Raw genomic sequence first — 20,018 nt, 5'->3', positions numbered from 1 at the left:
CCCAAGATTATGCATTTCAGCTGATAGCTGAATTTTGCCCACAGTCACTCAAAGGCCAGGGAAAAGCCAATATGAGTTCCAAAAAATTAATTATTATTTCTAAGAATTTTTCCACAAGGTTAGAGAGAACATAATACAGTCAACATAGGATTGATCATGACTCGCAGAGAAAAAACATCTGAGAAGTTTAATTTATATCTTATCCAGAAGTTATCTAGCATATATTTCAGATAAAATATTATAGTTCTTTGTGAAATTGTCTGCTAACCTACATAATATACATGCAGACAGAAATGATAAAACAAATGTGATCTGTATAAAGAAATTACTTAATGAAATAACTGAGAAATATAATTTTTATATAGAAATCAATTGTTATCCTTTATTCCATTTTTAAATTGGAAACATGACTTTTTTATTTAATTCATGAATTATTCATTTCTAAAAACTTCATACACTAAACCACAAGAAGTAAATTTGACTTCTTAGTCATAGGCTCCAAATGAAATTTCTAGCATTTTGATCAAAGAATAACAGCAAAGTAGTTGAAAAGATACTGTAAAAGAACCAGGAATCTTGTATTGTAGGTGTGGTCTTGACAAAACTCTCATATACACTGGGGCATTTCACACTCTTCAGATCTCCAATTACTTTACTTTCCATCAGAGAAGAAAAGCAGACTAGATATCAGTTTAAGTAGCTTCCAATGTGCTACAAAAGTGATTGAAACAATGTCTATTGGTAAATTAATAGTAGAAAAAATGATTAACATCGTGAAACAATATAACATTCAAAGTTTTACACAAAAGTGCATAATGCACTTTGTTCTTTAATTCAGAAAAATTGTTTTAATTAAAAATATTATAGAAAGTTATTATTACTTAACAAAACATTACTACATACAAACTATACTACATTAAAACTAACTGACTTTTAGGTTTGACATACATATCTTTTGACTCATATATAACACATTTATATATATGACATGTGTGTCTATACATATATATATATATATATATATATATATATATACAGCATGCAGGAGTCTTTATATCATGTATAATAAATATTTTTATGAATTGCAGATGTAAAACAAATCATTATTGTGATTTTAGTAACATACTATGTGGAAGTATCGTCAAGATTTTCTTGAAAGTGATTCCCTTATAATATATTGCTCTTAAACTTAAAACTTTACAGATTATTATCTAAGATCCCTCTTTCTCCTCCACAGCCCTTATTCCTTCATCTCACACAGAAGTTGAAATTATTCATAACAAAGTTATTGGTGGAAAAAACACATTTTAGATCTTTAGTTGTAGATAAACAGACTTTTAAAAGAATTAACATTATTTAATTCTTAATTAAATATTGCCTGAAGATGCAAATAATCGAAATAGTGTGAAACTAAATCAAATGAAATAATCATGGTTGAATGTATTTACTAAAGCTAAAGCATAGACATCATCAAGTAAAAATTAGTGCTAACTTTAGTCATAATAAGAGAATATCTTACAATTCTTGCATGGCTTTAGAAATTGAAGTTTTTCTTTGATTCTGACTTAGTACGTCTCTATCAAACAGGAAATAGTGAACAAGAATTTGCCAAAATTGAAGTTTTCATTTAAGGAAAATAACATTGAAAAAATTTACCTCTTGGCCCAGACATGCCTCAAACACCTAAATGTTAGTATTTTTCTATTGGAAAAGATAACATTAAACTTTCTTATGTATATTTTTTTCTAAAATCAGCTTTTTTATTTTTAAAATCAGCATGTTTATGTTCTTTACCGGGTTATAACAAAAAAAGGTGCTAATGTAGCAGATTACAAAAATCATTTGAAAATCACATAAAGTAAAAGAAGCCAGTCCATAATTTTATTACACGAAATGCCTAGAATGGGCAGATCTATAGAATGAAATGAGTTTGTGGCAACAGAAGCCACAGGGGTCACAGGGGTCGGGGAAAATGAGTTCTGACTGCAGGTGGCTACCAGGTTCCTGGGAGGCTGATATAAATGCTCTGAAGTTGATTAAGATGAAGCTTATACAATTCTGTGAATCTATTAAAACCATTGCATTATGTACTTTAAATGTATGAATTATATGGTATGTGAATTGCATTTCAATAAATCTACTAAAAATACGTAAAAAGCAAAGAAAGATCGCTTTAATCAAAAGGGTAAGGGCAGTGATGCCTTCCAATTTTACTGGAAATTGTAAAGAGCTTCTGTTTGGAACTCTCGTAATCCAACAGGCTGAGCCTGGCAGGGCCCTCGGGCTTCTTTTGTCAGATTGGAGCCCCTGTTTCAGGAAGAATCCAAGCCCCACTCACTCACTTCTTACGTGTGACATAATCTAACATCCAGAGTGGGGCTCAGCAGGGAGGAATGGGGCTCAGCAGGGAACGCTGCTTCTCACACTCAGAACTGAAACGGTGCCTGAAGTTGCCCACGTGGTACTGCGTACTTTCCATCTCGGACGATCCCTCGCTCCTCTTGTGACTTACAGTTTGCTAACGCGTTCCCGAACGAGGTCCCTCGACATATGGCGTTCTTGGAGTCTCTGGCTGCCAGAGGAGTCTGACCTTGGCGCTTACTTCTCACAACCAAATAGCTGACAAAATCACTTTTCTTCTTTGGGGCTTTGTGCCTTTTTTGGGTAAACAGTGCAGATATCTAGAATCAGCAAAAACCTGCTTGCTATGTGGTGGAAAGTTAAAAACAAAAACCTGTCGGAACCGTGGTAAATAGGACAAAGAACGCCGTCCTGACTCTCAGCAACTTTCTGCTCCAGCCCTGCAGCATTCATCTGCCCCCATTAAGTCCATTTGTAAGTGGGAGTCGGACACTGGGGTAGCAGAGGAGCCCGGAAGGATGAAAGAGTGTTTTTACCCTCGAGGTGATTACACAGTAGGGGACAAACAGGCCAGATGACCTGCCTGGGTGCCGCGCTATCAGTCTGTGCGCACGCAGATACCAGCGCCGCTAGGAGGAGCGCCACCTCGCGGAGACAGGGGGCATGCAGAAAGGGAGTAGGACCTTGGAGAACTCAGGTCTTAGAGACTCTGATTTCTTCACAATTTGGGGACAAAGAAGAACGAGGGATGAAAGTAAATATTTATTCAGAATGATAAGCACAACTCACAAAGATTACAAATACCATAAAAATCACAAAGTGATGACCCTAGATTTTTAATTGTAAATACTTTGATGAGCTGATCCTGGTAACTCACGCCTGTAATCCCAGAGATTTGGGAGGCAGAAGCAGGAGGATTGCAAATTTTAGAACAGCCACAGTAATTTAACAAGATTATAAACAACCTAGTGAGATCCTGTCTCAAAAATAAAAAGGTCTGGAGTTGTAGCTCAGTGGTTAAGCATCACTGGGTTCAATCCCTGTACCGAATGAATTAATAAATAAATAAATAAATAAATAAACAAATACATGCTTTGATAAACTTTTAGTATGGCAGTGACTTTCTAGTATATTTTATTCATAGAGAAACCTTAGCCTTTCTTCCAGAACAGTTGATCATTTTTTTGTGTGTGTGAATTAAATGGGATTAAATAAGATCACAGTGTTACTATGTAGGTCTATTCACTGTTTAGCATTTTCACTTCTGGAAGTTTGTCCATCATAGGTATCTTGGAAAATACTTTCTGGGTAACTTTTATTTAAAGCTATGCTGCATTGTCAAGACAATTTTCATATCATCAACACGCACACGAGAAACAATTCCAAAACTATATTCCAGTGCCTACAAACTGCATGTAGCTTCTACTCAACTCTGACTTGGTAAGATCCCAAACATTTCCACAGCTATTCCATGTCAAGGACCTGAAAGAGGTCCACCTAGAGGGGCCCTGATCTTAAACTTCATCAGCATTCCCTAATTCTTCCTTCGAAATGAGAAATCATGTCCCTTCCTTGTAGAATGATATGTAGTTTAATTCAAATAAACAAATAAAATATGAACTATCTTTTCATCAACATATCCTTTGCTCTACCCTACATGCAAAATTATTTTAAGTCAACTTACAAAGTAATATGCAGGGTAAGTTAAATAAATTATATATTTCATTTCAGAATTGAAGTTATTAACTAGAAACACAAGTACCTCTTTGGGGCCCCATAACACAATTAGTAGAAGAGGAAAAACAGTTGAATGGAAAGAAGCTGGAACTTGCAGGGAATTGATTGGGCCAAATTATGACTCTTTTGAGAGGGTTGGATAGATTAGCCAGGTTCTTCAGAGAAAACAGATCAGATGTTTGTGTGTGTACGTTGCTTTTTGTGTGAGGGTGTGTTATGTTCATGTGTTTATTCATAAGTATACACATGCCCAGAAAGAATTATGTAAGCTAAATCCAAACATCTGCAGTTAGTAGCTGTAGACCCATGAAATCAGGAAAAATCAAGCATCCAGCTAGAAAGAAGGCAGACTGGTGGTGTTCCCAGTCACTGTTGGGAAGGTCAGAATTTTGTTGTATTTAGGCCTTTAATTTGTTAGATGAGATATAGCTACTCTGGGAAGGGCAATTTGCTGTACCTAGACTCTGGATTCAAATGTTAATCTCACCCAAAATATGTTTGCAACCACACTGAAAATAATTGACCAAGTATTTGGGCATCCTGTGGTCCACTCAAGCAGCCACACCGAATTAAACATCACAGTTGGTCTTTGGGATCTCCATGCTCTCTTCTAGCTTTGGAATATAGAGACTTTAAACAGCAGGTCTCAAAGGAGAATGCACAGAAGAATAATGAGCATCTCAGAATATAGATCCCTAAGAAGCCCTGTAATCAATTAAGTAAAAATCTCTAAAAGAGAGACCTGGAAATAAAGATATATCTATCAATCTATCCATAATTTTTTAAATTCTTCCTAGCTGAATCTAATGAATTTGGCTAATTCATCATGACTGCATTAAAATATCTTAAATATTTGTATAGTATTCAGATTATACATGTGAGAGCTACCATACAAGATTCTGCCAGCACCTCATTTTGTTACACATTAGACAACGTTTTAATATAAGTATAAAATCATATCCCAATTGGCTTTGATCATAACTTCTGTACTATATTGCAAAGGAGATTTGCCTCAAGTGGCAATTACACATTCTAAAGTATATTTCAGGATGCAGGCTATGTGTCTTTCAACCTCCTGTGTGATCTGTGGGAAAATGCTAGCTGAAGTGCTCTTTTAGCCTTTTGCCTGTGATTTCTTAATGCTCATAAATTATAGGTGCCAGTTAGGAAGCACCCAGCCAGGAGAGGTGCTGGGGATGCTATGGGTGTTCCCATGGCACAACCCCATATGGGGCAGCTACAAGGCAGTCCTTCCAGGTGACTTGCCACGTTTTGTCCTGCTATCCCCAGTGCAATCCTGATTGCACCACATCAAATTGTGCTCTCAAGGGGTGACCAGTGACCTAGGAAGTAGTCTGAAGCACTGGGGGATAATGAGTCACTAAAAAGTGAGCAAGACCCAGAAATGGGGTTTGTAACTCCAGACAGTCTGCTGGTGGGAGTGTGGAGAGGCAGGACTCCCCTCCCCCAGAGCATGGGACAGTGGCGAGTAGTGACTTGGCTTTTTTGCACATTCTTTTTTCCTCTTTTGTTTTCATTCTGGTGTTGTTCTTGTTATATTTCAATCCCCTGAGTGTTTTTTTTTTTCTATTATCTCCTCTCATCCAAAGGAATCCAGCTTTCTCCCTTAGTTTCTGTGTGGTTCATTTCCTGTGCTGTTCTTTCACTCTTCAGTGCCTAAACCACATTATTTCAGGATATACTAGTGAAATATCCACATAGAATTTATTGTACATGTTTGTTTTCATCTGTGTTATCCAACATTTTTATTTTGGGTGAGCTTATATCTTTTGAAAATGATTACAATTTTTTAAAGAATGTGTACAGCTATGGAGTAAAACGCAAAAAGAAAAAAAGAAAGAAACAAACAAACAAAGAAAATTCTAACCTCTACATTAGCACAAAGCACAAGCTGGGTAGAGTAATAAGGAGCATTATAATTTATGTTGCATTTGGTTCAGAAATTCCAAAAAGGAGGAGCACTACCCATTTTTCAATTATATTCCTCATGCAAGCAATTTTAATCTTGTTACATACAAACACGCCTCTTCAAAACCCCAAAGATCCTGAACTCCCACCTTGGTTCCTCGACCTCAGATTATGTATTTTAAAAGGCTAAAAGGGGATGTTTATAAAATAATGAAGGTTATACAATATATGTAAAAGAATGAACAATTTTCAATTTATCATTTCAGATGTCTGTATGTCCGAGCATTTTTAAAGTGAGATAACATATCTTTGCTTCAATCTGATTTTTCACCCAGCCATATACACAATCAAAACTTTTGATGTTGGGACATGGGGGAAGAGGTGGGGAGGTGAGCAAACCATCAGGGAGAAGGGAAGAAGGCAGGTGACCTTGTTCAATCTCCTTCTCAACAGGACAGCTGGACCTCCAGTGAAAAAGACTAATGCTATGTACTGAGGTGGATCTTTATCTATGGAATAGTCTAAACAGAATGTCCCTGCATAAGGTTTTCTGATAGAAAAAAAAAGACAGAGACTTTGCATTTATGAGGCAAGGACCACTGCAAAACAGCCCACCCAGTAGAATAGAGATAAAAATATTTCATGAATTCTCTGCTCCATACTAGGTGAAACATCGCTAAGGTGTGGGGTAAATTAACTTTCTTTGTAACTTTCTTAGAGACCTTGGTCCTTATTTCTTTTAGCCTAATATTACCATTATTCTCAAACTACTAATGTGTATATCTTAATTTAATATTAGCTGATTTTTTTCCTTCTATTTTTTAAGATGTTTTGCTTAAGTTAAATAAATGTTAAAATATCTGTTTTCATCTTCTTTTTAATTTATGTTTCCACAAGTAAAATGGATTAGGAATAGGCTAAATTTCTTTGATTAGTCTCATAATAATCTTAGAGTATATTCAGTCATCTCAGTGTTCTGAGGGTTACCTTGGCAATGCCTATAAATTATCCACTAGTAGTTTAATTAATTCTGACTTATGTAATTTAGTGCTTGTATCATTCTTAATTACATTTGTTTAAAAAGGTCTTGAAGGTACTTATGTCAGCAAAGTGGGTCCCATATGCTTCATTTTTCTTCTGCATTTGCCGAATTCTAATTTGGTGTTTTATCTGCCTTACTCTTTTCCTGATAAGCTAATTTATGTCATACAAAGAACGGGCTGAACAAATTTTCATGATGGATAGGACTTCAGGGATAAAGACTCATTCCAGTGCTCTGGAAAATCTAAAATCCTTAGGGATGGATGCAGAGCAGTGGAATCATCAGGCTAATAAAAGACCAAGTGTAGGATTTCAACTAGTCTCCTCACACCGCAGCTACAGCCAGTGTGCAGAACAGATGCAAGTGGAGCTAGCAAGGAAAATACCAGGATGGTGTCCAACTCATTTCAGATCCACCACAAATTGAAGAACTTGTGCTCAACACCGGGTTGAGGCACATGAATACAAAGCTCTACTCGTTCTGATGAGGTCTTCAAAATTTCACACCTTGTATGGAGGGTAAACAGGAAAAGAAGCAGGTGTTGGAAAGAATGACTCTAATGACGTAATGTGTAAACTGAGGTGCACAGCTGCTAAGAGCCACAGCAAGTAATATGATGCATGGCATTTTTGGTTGAAAGGTGACGCCAGCAAGCCATTGAGATGATATGATTATGTTAAGATTTGCATTCATATGGATATTGGACTCCTGCTGTCCACCTCGGCCTGCTACAGGACTCCTGAAGAGTTCCCATTGGTTGGGGAAGTGCAGTAGGAGGGAGGAGGACCCTGCTCTTGGGATGGGGAGAACGCGGTGTGGGTCGATCGGCAATCTTCCCGGACACATACGGAGCATTGGCAGCAGTTTCAAAAAATAAAGTTTGTTCCTGTTTGAGTGGCTCGTGATTTTGTGCCCAGCCAGACTGCGGCACACAGCAAGGTGTGCCTGGCAGGTAGGAGCAGGGAAAGTTGCTATGGTGTTCTGGACAGAGAAGGCTGAGTGGACCTAACCACTGAGCAGCGTGGGCCCAGGTACTGAGCAAGTCCTTCTGTTTGTCTCTTGAAAGGAATGGACACCAGTGTAGCCAGAGGTTCACATGGCCAGGGAGAAGATGAAGAAGAGCAGAGGCACTGCTGACCAGTAACCACATGGGCCATCACCCCTCTAGATGCCCAGCTGCCCCCCAAGACTCCACTCGTCTCCCAAGTGGATGGGGGATCATCTGGTTGGTGAGTTTGAGGGGGAAACTGGAGATGTGCAGCTCTGTTCCCCCACCACCACCCATTTCCCTGGGAAAGAGATGTGTGTGGGAAGCACACACCCTGCAATCTTTCTCCAGAACACAGGCCATGAAGTGACAGGGTCCCCTGGGGTAAAAACAGCTGCATGGATGTAAGGCAAGCACTTAATATGAGGGTTCAGAATTAGGAAGCCCACGTTCTCTTAAATATAAGCTGAATTCTTCATCATTCATCTATTACAATGAAAGCAATATTTTAGCCAACGCATTTATCAACAAGATGTCATATTAATAAGAATCGCTGTACTAGATAACATGTTGACCCCAAATGGGACACTAGTTAGATGCTTATCTAATCTATTTTCTTTCTCCTTTTGGGTAAAACACTTGAATGTATTTCTCCACGTAGAATTGGGTGTGGTTCATCCACTGAGTAACGCACCTGTGAGTTGGGAAGGGGAAATCATGTGCTCTACTCTGAAGCCTGGCCCATCTAAATCATTCCCACTTGACCTCCTTCCTTTTTCCTAATCTTTATCCTGATGCCTATCATCCAGCTATGTGGCCTCTGAGAACCCAGAGAACCACAGAGTGGCTGAGTGGAAGAAGGCTGCCCTCCAAACAGAGGAGTCAAAGGGATGGTACTTACTAAAAAAAAAAAGTCTGTTGGGCACTATTAGCTAAAATTGTGTCACTGCTCAGCAGTTAAGGTAGAAATGAGTGGTGTCATCACTGGGCATCCATCAAATGTCTGCAAGGTGGTTTGGCCAGGTGAATTTGCATTTCCTGGTCTCCCAAAGTTCTTGGAAGACAGTGCTTACTTTAAGTACAAGGGAGGTCTTGGAATGTTTCAAACTAATGTAAAGCTTTAGAAATATCTCCTTGGTTGGTGGATGGAAAAGGAGTCAAGTAGGTCAGGCATGGTGGTGAGGAGACCTGGACGGAGACACCAAGCAAGAGATTGTGCTGGCTCTGACGGGGATGGTGCAGGAATGGAAAGGAACAGTACCAGCTGTATTTTGGAGGGAGAATTGAAGAGACACATTAATGTTTTCACTCACTTCTATGGAATTATTTCTTAAGCCCCAAGAATAGCAATGAGACAATGTTTCCAAATTAGCTTGGCTCTCACAACTGTGCTAATAGTTCTCCAGATACCTATTTCTGCTAAGAATCTTCAAGGACCTTTACTTGGTAGGTGTAGAACAGCTTCCCCATGATATATCTTTAAAAAATGTAAGTGTAAAATTTTAGCTTGTGCAGCTAGTAATTCTAACCTATTTCCACCACATCAGAAAGGTGTTTGAAATGTCAGAGGTAAGATTCTGATGCAGGCTGTAAGTACAATCGGGGTAGCAAGAGATGCCTTTGCCTCTGAACATAATCATTCACAAACATTTAATGAAGAGCATTGCAAATTATAAACTATTAGACATATTTTATGATCATAAAATGATAGAATATTTTATATTTTATTTAATACAATCCATAAAAGAATAAGAGGTAGAAGCACAGTATTTTCAGGAAAAATGTAAACTTTCAGGTTTTTAGATTGAGACGGATTTAAAATGTTAGCAGTATTCTCATATATGTCAAAGGATCTCTTCCATTATGGAAAGAATAAGAGTCATTTATTCTTTAAATGAGTTGTCACAATTATTTGTAATCAATGTTTCTTGCATGAATATTTGATCCTCTAGACCATGCGATTTCATAGGAATGATCATTTCAGCACACTTAGAATTCTTAATCTAATTCCAAATCAATATGTATAGACTTACAAGGAAAGAGCTGAATAAGTATTAAATTCAACACAGGAACAGCATTTTGGATATAATTACCTCTATTGCTCATTGTCTTGGTTGCATTTTAAATACTTACTTAGATTTTACAATTAAATTCTTACCATTTCTCTTCTCTAAATGTCAGTGATTTAAGAATGATTTCTCACTAAAGCACACCAGACTTTTAAATACATTTTTAAAAATCTAGCTCGACCAAGCACATCTGTTTCCAGCTCTAACAATTGCTAATCTTTTCATCAGCAGTCCTCAACCAGACATGAATTTGCTTTTAAACTGTTTCTGGTATCCACAAAATAACTGCTCTTATATTCAAACAGTTTTATGTATAAAACCATAAAACCAGACAGTGAAAGTGAAGGTAATTATCAAAAGTTTTGAGGAGACAGAGAGTAAGAAAGAATAATACGTATAAAATTTCAACTCATGCATCATGACACACTTTTTCTGAATGTCAATCAACTTGTATCTATACTTTGAATATTTTGTCCTTACACTTACCTGACAATGCCATTTTAAAATATACCATAAAATCCTTCTTCTGTTGTGATCCATTATTAAAAAGAATTAAACAAAAGACATATAATTATATGTGACTAGGTATTCTTATTCAGTTTTGAGTATTTTTAAACATTTCATCATTATATAAAAATTAAAATAAATGTGCATACAACATTCATACAAAAAGATTCTAAGAATAACATGAGTTACTTGTCAGGAAGTGAAAAGAGATTTTTATCAATCCCATATAAATAGAACAAACCATTTATGTCTATAAATTTTCTTCATCTATAATAAAAATTCTTTATTCATTTGTTGAGCTTTCTTCTTCTATTCTGAAGACCATACCACTATTATATATTGTAAAAGCATCACATGTGTATAAATATGTAATTCTGTATGGACATCAAACAAAGAAGCAACAATTTATATTTTATAATTGTATATTTGTTTTATTTTTTTCACCTAACTATTTTTGTTGATTTGTTTAGAGTGAACATTACCAGACTTGCTACCAAAAATCATCTTTGAATATAAAATATCAAACATTTAAAAATATACATATTGCTTTATAAATGAATTGAAACCATGACTTCTTCCCCAACCAGTTGCAATGTTACTGTTAAATTTCTTGAATAAAAAGGCTTATGAAACTCAGTGACATTATCAAGTCTGCACTGCACACTAGTGGCAAGAGATAGTACATGCATGTGGCCTTTTTGAAAATTGGATTTCAGAACAATTTTATCTCACATATTAGTTTTCTTAGTCAAATTTGGAATCCTTTAGCATATATAGCATATGCACATATTTAAGAATAACATGATTTTCATATTGTAAACTATTCTTCCAGTAAAAGTAAAGTGATTAATTGCAAATGTTTGTACCCAGAGTCTCCAGGTTCAGTTAGGTACTTGTTCATATATAAATATCACCAGTTCATATATCCATGTAAGTGTGTGTACATGTACACAATATCTGCATATTTCACATGCACCTGCTAAATGTTAACCTACTTGAAAGGATTTAGTTGTCAGGATTCTTGCTCACTATTTTCTTTCCTTTGATTTGCTCATTTTTCTTTCCCGAACACTAACTGATACAATGAACACAGAATTATGTACAATTACTTTCCTTTTTAATTGTTTTGGGGGGTAGGGTAAATGATTGAACCCAGAGGCACTTTAACACTGAGCAACATCCCCAGCTCTTTTCATTTTATTTTATTTTATTTTATTTTATTGACACAGGGTCTTGCTAAGTTCCTTAGGCCCTTGCTAAGTTCTGAGGCTGTCTCTGAACTTGCGATCCTCCTGACTCAGCCTCCCAGGTTGCTGGGATTACAGGTGTGTACCACCGTGCCCAACTTTCTTTTTGTTTTATTAAATTTATTTTTAACTGATACCTAAAACTTAAAAATTGTATATGTGTCTATGAGACACTGTGTGTTGTTTCAATACATGAATACATTGTGTATTGAATACATTGTAGTATGTACATCGTATTGAACACACCTATCTCCTCAAATATTTACCAGTTCTTTATGGCAAAACATTGAAAGTATTTTCTTCCAGATTTTTGAAACACATTACCATTGCTATATTTACCCTACTGTGAAACACCAAGCTCAAACCTCTTAGTCCCATCTCAGTCACCCCACACTGCTTGACCTCTACTAGGCCTCCTTTTTCCCTGGCTCCAGCCTGTGGTCACCACCTTTCTACTCACAACTTGTATGACATCTGTATTCTAATATTCACTTTGGAGTGAGGTTGCGCAGAGGATGTCTTTCTGTGCCTGACTTATTCCACTTAACACAATGATCTCCAGTTCCACCCACATTGTTGCAAATGGCAGGATTTCATTCTTTTCATGTCTTTGAATACTAGATATTAATAAACCATTCAAATGAGAGGGTCAATGACAATATTCTACAGTCAATAAATCAAAAGAAATGTAAAAAGGTAATGGGGGGGGGCGGCTAGGGTTGTAGCTCAGTGATAGAGCGCTTGCCTAGCATGTGTGAGGCACTATGTTCTATTCTCAGTACCACATAAAAATAAATAAATAAAATAAAGGTACTGTGTTCATCTACAAACAAAAATTTTTTTTTTAGAAAGAAAAATGGTTGATCATAAATAATTATAATGCCACCATGAACAGAACCTAAATCCACTAGGGATAAATTGATATTTCAGACTGCTTCATTAAAGAATATGTGCAGTTAGTTGTTTATGATGGATGGTAAGAAATACATCGTGAGCAGACCCTTCCCAGGAGTCTATAGTGGTACCAACTGTCATGTTGATCAAGAACCATCTCACCGTCTCTATGTACATCTCAAATATATACAATAGAGGGTTCTAAGAAACAGAAATACTAACATAAAACTGCAGCACAGTGTGCCATTCAGAACAAGACTCTTACAGCCAGGGTGTGACTAAGTCTGCTACTGACACGTGGTTTCAAATAGTTTTCTTTAGAGGAATTTCAATCTTTTATCCACCTTCTCCTCTCTGCCATGCCTTCTGCCCTGGGTTCACTGCGTTACCCACTCCGAGACAGGCAACCTGCTGCTCTCTCTCTTCTGAATGTTTTTTTTTCTTTTTTCTTTTTGGATTTATTTTTTTCTGTCTTTTTTTATTATTAGTTGTTCAAAACATTACAAAGCTCTTGACATATCATATTTCATACATTTGATTCAAGCAGATTATGCACTCCCATTTTTACCCCGTATACATATTGCAGATTCACATTGGTTCCACATCCACTTTTTTACATACTGCCATACTAGTGTCTGTTGTATTCTGCTGCCCTTCCTATCCTCTACTATCCCCCGTCCCCTCCCCTCCCCTCCCATCTTCTCTCTCTGCCCCATCTACTGTAATTCATTTCCCTCTCTTGTTTTTTTTTTCCCTTTCCCCTCACTTCCTCTTATATGTAATTTTGTATAACAGTGAGGGTCTCCTTCCTTTACTATGCAATTTCCCTTCTCTCTCTCAGTTGTTCAAGAAAATAGGGCTCCCGGGAGCAGTAGACCTGGCCTGTATCCAGTATTGTGGTGAGGTCACCAGTGAGCAGGGCCTGGCTGGAGGAAAAGTGGGGAAGTGACTAGACACAAGAAAAGGCCCTAGACACTCAGGATTGGAGAGCCGCCCAGTGCGGGAGGAGGAGCCGCTTCACAGTGATTGCTTCCTGCGTATTGAGAGGAGAAGCTTGGCCTGGTGGGCACAGCTCCACCTACTGGAAGAGAAGTTAATCCAACTCTAAGACTGCATTTTAAAATTTTTTTTTTAATTTTTATTTTTAAAATTTTTAAACATTTTTTATTATTTAAATTTTTTTATTTTCTATTTTTTTCTTTTGTCTTTTCATTTCTTTTCAATTTCCTTATTCACCTTTCCTTGAATTCTACCTGTTTACTCTCATTCTCTTTAGTGACTTCTTCCTTTCCCTTCTAATACCTTTCCTCCCAAGCATCACGACGCTGTTTATGTGTAGTTTACTAAATATGTATAGGTCAATGTTCTGAGGTGTTATATAGTGCTATCAAGTCCCTAGCTACCCCCAAATACTCCAGACCACTCTCCTGTTAATATCCCTTGTCAGTAGAGCAACCCTCCAAGGTTGCCGAGAGATACCAACCTCAATACCATCACATCATTAGACCTAAATATAAGTCCCAAGACCAAACCGAAAACTGCTATATGCCATCAAAATCTGTACAAAGTTTAGGAAACGAATGAATCTGCATTAAAGTGCAACAAAACTCATCATCTCTAGTCATAGTCTCCCATCACAAAAGAGAGACCCCAGAGACACACAATCCTCTGAATCTTGATGTACCTCTTGCACGTTGGCCTCCTTGGAGGCCTTTAGCTCCTCATACTTCCATTTCCACAGGGACAGAGCTGACTCCAGGCGTTCTACCTTCTTTTCCAGAGCAACACGCATCCTAAAACATTTAAGAAGTAAAAGAAAGTGAAACAGACATATTTTGAAAAAGATTTTAGGAATGTATCAATTTTTGTGTTTTCTTTCCTCCTAATCTTTGATACTTGTTAATGGCCATTATGAGAGAAAATGTGCTTTCAATGTATAAAATGTATAAATATTGACTAAAACTTGGTTGAATTTGTTATTCTTGCAATTAGCTTTACTGTAGATCAAACAAAGTAAACTCGGCTTTGCCAACACTGCCCTTCTGCTTGCTGCCGTGCATTTCTATCAGTTCCTCAGATTGCCATGACTTCCACCCACAGAAGGACATACATGTTTCTAATTTCATTTTGACACATCTTCCTCTTGTAACCATATATGAAGGAAGCATCCTCTGAGATGACACAGAACACCAAGAAGCTCATCTAAGTTTAAAAATTAGTCACTTATTGGGGATCGAAAATATTTTTATTATTTGCAATTTAGTTTCAACAAAGCAATTTCAGTGTGATCTCTATTTAAACTACTGGAAATAATTTAGATTAATGTTCCATTTGTAGAAATAGAAACAGAAGTAGGATAAAATCTGTTTTTTTAACACCTAAGCCTTTGATATTTTTTTCCTTGCCCACAATGTCCACTAGAGTGAGTCATTGAAAATAATTAATTTATGTGTGATTGTCATTAGCATAGGTTGATCTTTACAGCTGGCCTGTCCTCGCCTGTATAAGATATTAGATTTCTGTTCAAACATCCTCCTTCTTTTTCCTCGTTTCATGATGGAGTTGATTTCCTCATTCCTCAACTCTAAGCTCAGACAAGGGATATTAGATGTGAAACAGCAAAAAACTAGTGAAGACCGCACATGCTCAGCTCTAGCTAAATAAATTCTGAGTGTTACATAACACTGAGATATTTGTGTTTGATAGTTACAGCCTTATTGTAATTATAATTAATAAGCACATACAGATTTATTTTAGTAATGGTAAGTGCTATTAGGAAGATCTTGAAATGTATTTATAAAGCTAGAAAATGCATGTGGAATCAAAATTGAGCATCATTTACCTATCTGTAGGAAATATGAATTTTCCTTGTAGCAATGCTGTAAGAATAATTCAAATAGTGTCAGGCTATAAATATATTAGTTTAATCCAATCAAATGTATAAAGAGCCATTAAAGAGTTATATAATTGCATTTGCATGAATCAAGCCATACAAGGATATAAAAGACTTATTTACAGCTTAGTTTAACTACAAAGGACTCAGGTTGAAAAAAATCCACCATAATTTTTATAAGGATTTTGATTTGCAATCCTATTATCACAGTAAATACATTAAACAAAATTACCAAATTAAAAAGTTCAGTGTAGAAGTCTAGGTTTCAAAACTGTGCCCATGAATATCTATGCTTCCGATTAATAGCCTCAGCTCCAATTTCTGATGAGCAAACCCAGCCAGCTAACACCCAAGCTTTTTACCAAGATTTATTTCTGTCCAAATTAGTGACTGTGTTTGGGATGTTGAGAAGAAAATAAGTACAGAAATAATTTTCAGATCACCAAATATATTATTTTGTGTTGAGTTAGAAAGTATGTCTACAAATCATTGAAATACTTTAGGAAATACAATACCTATTGGGCACATGGAAACTTTAAATTTGGGATGATAATGCATATTAGAATATTAAAAGTTTTCAGGTATTGACTAGCACTTTGAATTTAAGTTGAATAGTCTAAAAATTGTAGTTCTAAGCTTGAAACTTTGTTGGGACATTCAAGATAATCATCATAAAATTTAAATTTTTGATTTATTAGGTTTGAATGAATAGAAACTTGGAATATTGTCAATATTTGAAAAACTTAAATGGCAGACAAAATGTAAAATGACTAAAAAATGAATCAAAAATTTTAGTTAACTACATTTGTGTAATGGAATATGCTTTGATATTTTGCCTAAAACTAATTTTGTTATTTGAAAAACAGAATGCTAAGAAAATTATACTTGAAAAATTGATAAATTCTAGATAATTTTGCACTGTGGAAAATTGCATTGAAAAAATGTCTAATCAGTATTTCCTAGTAAGTCATTAGTTTCAAAATATTTTTGCCAAATAAAAATAATTGGGCATGAAAAACACAAATGTATTTATTTTTATAACCGTCTAAAATTTAGAGTTAGTATTTAACTGCTAACAATAAAAGTTACTACAAATATACTTTCAAAAGCAACAAAGATGTTATTTTGTGATCACATTCCCAGCTACTTATAATTACATTTTTATCAATGGGTGTTCTTAAGTTGCCAACAAAGCCATGTATAATTTATTTAATTAGATAAGAAATTTAATTAAGCACATTAACTCAGACAGCAAGGCTTGGAGGTAAAGCAATCAGGGACAAGTGCACTGTCATGCCACAGAACCCATCCAAGAAGACCGCACTGCCTACAGCTCTCCCTGACTGCTGCCTGAACACTCTCCTGATATTAGTTTTGTATCTAGCAGCCAATATATTCAATATATATTACTTTTCACATTGTGTTGAATAATAGATGTACATATATATAGGAAATAGAAATGTCATATTTATCTTTCTAAATATATATTATATATTTATATATATATTTATATATATGTATACATATGTGTGTGTATATATATATATACACATATATAAATATATCTTTAAAGATTTTTAACTCACTACACTTTCTCTATGGTACTTTAAATCTCATTTTATTATCAAAAATTTTCAACACTTAATGAAGCAAAGCAAAATATAAGCATGCTACTTTTAAGGATTAAGGAACTAAAATAGGATGAACTGAAGTTCAGCTTAAATGACACAAAGCAAGCATTTATAAGGGACAGAGTGCTCTGCATAGTTGAAGTGGAAGACTGATTCATATGCTTCGACATTTCATCAAAGTAGTTTACCTCATGGCCTCCTTTACAGAGGATTTGGTAGTGCCAAAACTCTGCTCTCTTAATGTTTAGGTCCACCTAGGTCTGTAAGAACATCAGGTTTCTATGTTGGGAAGTTGTTCATAAAATTAAACAGTGTTCTGAATGTGAACAGTATAATAATTTTAGTGGACTTGATGAGAGGTTCTAGAGAGGGACATACATGGGTAAAATGATTCCCTGTATTTCTGTAGCTGGTTCCTGTGTTCTAGTCAAGAGACTAGATGGAAACACAGAAAAAATTATATTCATAGCTTCTTTACTGAAACTACCCACTCATTGACATTCCAGGAAAGGGTTGTAAGATTAGAGAGAATCCTAGCGATACTATATCCCTGGGAACATTCTCTTGTGGTATAAAGACTGCAGTGGCCTCCTGTGGGTTCCATGCAAATGCTGATTGACAGACACACACACCAGGACTCATGACCCCCGTGGAATTGTTTCTAAGAGGCAGTGGAAAGACAGAGCCAGAGCCGAGTCAGACCCCCACCCTGCTTCATTCTTTGGCATATCTAGGTTTACATGCTGAAGTAGCTGAGAACTGAGAGTTTGCTTCCTCTGGGGATTGACAATTCAGTACAAGGAAGTCAGAAATATGTTTTGTGTATGTGTATGACTGGACGCATAAAGGTAGCATATGAATACCATTAAATCCGACAACCTAGAATAGAAAAGGTTCTATCTGCAGAAATGCAGAACACCGTTCCTATTACACTGTGGCAGATTTGAGAGAAGTATGTGACTACAGAGAGCTAAATCTTTCAAGAAATAAAAACTAATAGGCTCCAATTTCACTGAGACTTCAAGGGCCAGATGAGATTTTCACATGTGTACAAGTGTAAATCATACTCAGTTGCATTCTTTTTTCTACTAATGTTTTTTTTCCTCTATTAGGAATTTATACTTGATGGTAGAATAATAAGTATACATTAGTATACAGATGACAATTTAACACAATCTATAAATGTTGTGAAGCACGGATAAAAAAATCTGCAAAAAGGAATTAGTATTGCTTGAAAAATGGAGAGTGAATAGTGAGACACTTCAGGCTGATGGAGAAGGAATGGCAGATAAACAGCTGCAGTACATTTGAAAAGCTTGTGCATGTGCTTATTACTATTTGAGTCAATACAAAACAGATATCAAATCTATAATATATTACACACTTACATCATCTATAAAAATTGATATTATATAATTATTTAAATATGTGACATATATAGAAGTATATAATATATACTTATCATCTATGGGTGTGTGTACATCGCTATTCTTTTTCTAGCTCTATCCATTTAGAGTCTTTTAACTAAGGAGATGGAGAAATAATTACTTTCAGATTTGGTAGGTATATTTTAAAATGCATCAAAAAATTCCATCCACATTATGCTAATACTTTTAAGCTAATAGTGAAGGTAACACACACACACAACATATTCCATATCTAGTATTTCACATTTTGGCCTCTTTCCCAGACACCATTTGTGTGTAATCCTCACAAGGGTGCCATGAAGAAGAAGACAGGACAAAGGTGTCTCCCACATGACTGCCTCCTACCTGCCCAGATCATGAAATAATCCACACTCCTCCCATTGCCAGGGGCCCTCCCAGCCAAAACCATGTGTGAGAGATGGGCTGTCCAGCCATGCTTATGATGCATGGATAGAGTACATGGAGGCGTTGCTTTAAGAACCAGGATTTTGGTGAACATATGTAATCCCTGCAGTTCGGGAGGCTGAGGCAGGAGGACCATCAGTTCAAAGCCCGCCTCAGCAACCATAAGGGCCTAACCAACTCAGTGAGACTCTGTCTGTAATAAAATACAAGATTGGGCTTGGAATATTGCTCAATGGTTGAGGGCCCCTGAGTTCAATCCCCAATATCAACAAAACAAAACAAACAGGATTAGGAACATATGTTATTAAAGGATAGCAGCAGCATAGTAGCGCCACCTTGTGTCCTTAAGGGAAACAGTAGCCCAATATCTCTGGCTAGAATATGTCAGAACCAGGGAGGAAGGAGGTCCAGGTCACCTAGTCTCAAGTCCCGTGTGCCTCCTCTATTTCACCTTGGACAGCATGTAAGGGTTCCTTTCTGTGATTAATGAGTCATAAAACTGATTTGTCCATTAATAATATTAACATTTATTCATCTTTGTTGACTCACTAAAGTCTAATAAAGCTATAAAACATAGAGAATACACAGTATTTTGAAAGTCTACATTAAAAATCCAAATACAATTATCATAAGCCTAATGAGAGATGATAACATGTTAATGGTAAAAGTCATCTTAAAAGAATGGTAAGGATTAACAAGTTATGAGTTACTTTCAAAATTAAAAGTGTGTGTGTGTGTGTGTGTGTGTGTGTGTGTGTGTGTGTGTGTAGCTCATCTTTTCAAATCGTACACTTTTTTTTTTCCAATCCCTGGGGATTGAACTCAGGGCCTCACACATGTTGGGCATAGATCTTACAACTTGTGTCTACACGTAGGTCAAATGCATCA

At 36.2% G+C, this 20,018-nt stretch overlaps 1 protein-coding gene across 1 annotated transcript in view; it reads right to left on the bottom strand.

Annotated features, from left to right (window-relative positions):
* The window catches only part of LOC143640239 (coiled-coil domain-containing protein 102B-like), a 71,900-nt gene that overhangs the window by 17,826 nt on the left and 34,056 nt on the right, over window positions 1-20,018 (bottom strand). Inside the window, exon 4 of the mRNA XM_077108115.1 lies at window positions 14,459-14,567. Coding sequence (XP_076964230.1) covers window positions 14,459-14,567 — 109 coding nt within the window. The remainder of the gene's footprint in view (window positions 1-14,458; window positions 14,568-20,018) is intronic.

Source organism: Callospermophilus lateralis, unplaced genomic scaffold, assembly GCF_048772815.1.
Source record: "Callospermophilus lateralis isolate mCalLat2 unplaced genomic scaffold, mCalLat2.hap1 Scaffold_139, whole genome shotgun sequence".
Classification (NCBI taxonomy): Eukaryota; Metazoa; Chordata; class Mammalia; order Rodentia; family Sciuridae; genus Callospermophilus; species Callospermophilus lateralis.
Note: the sequence above shows the minus strand (reverse complement) of the source record. Positions and strands in the feature narration are given on the sequence as shown.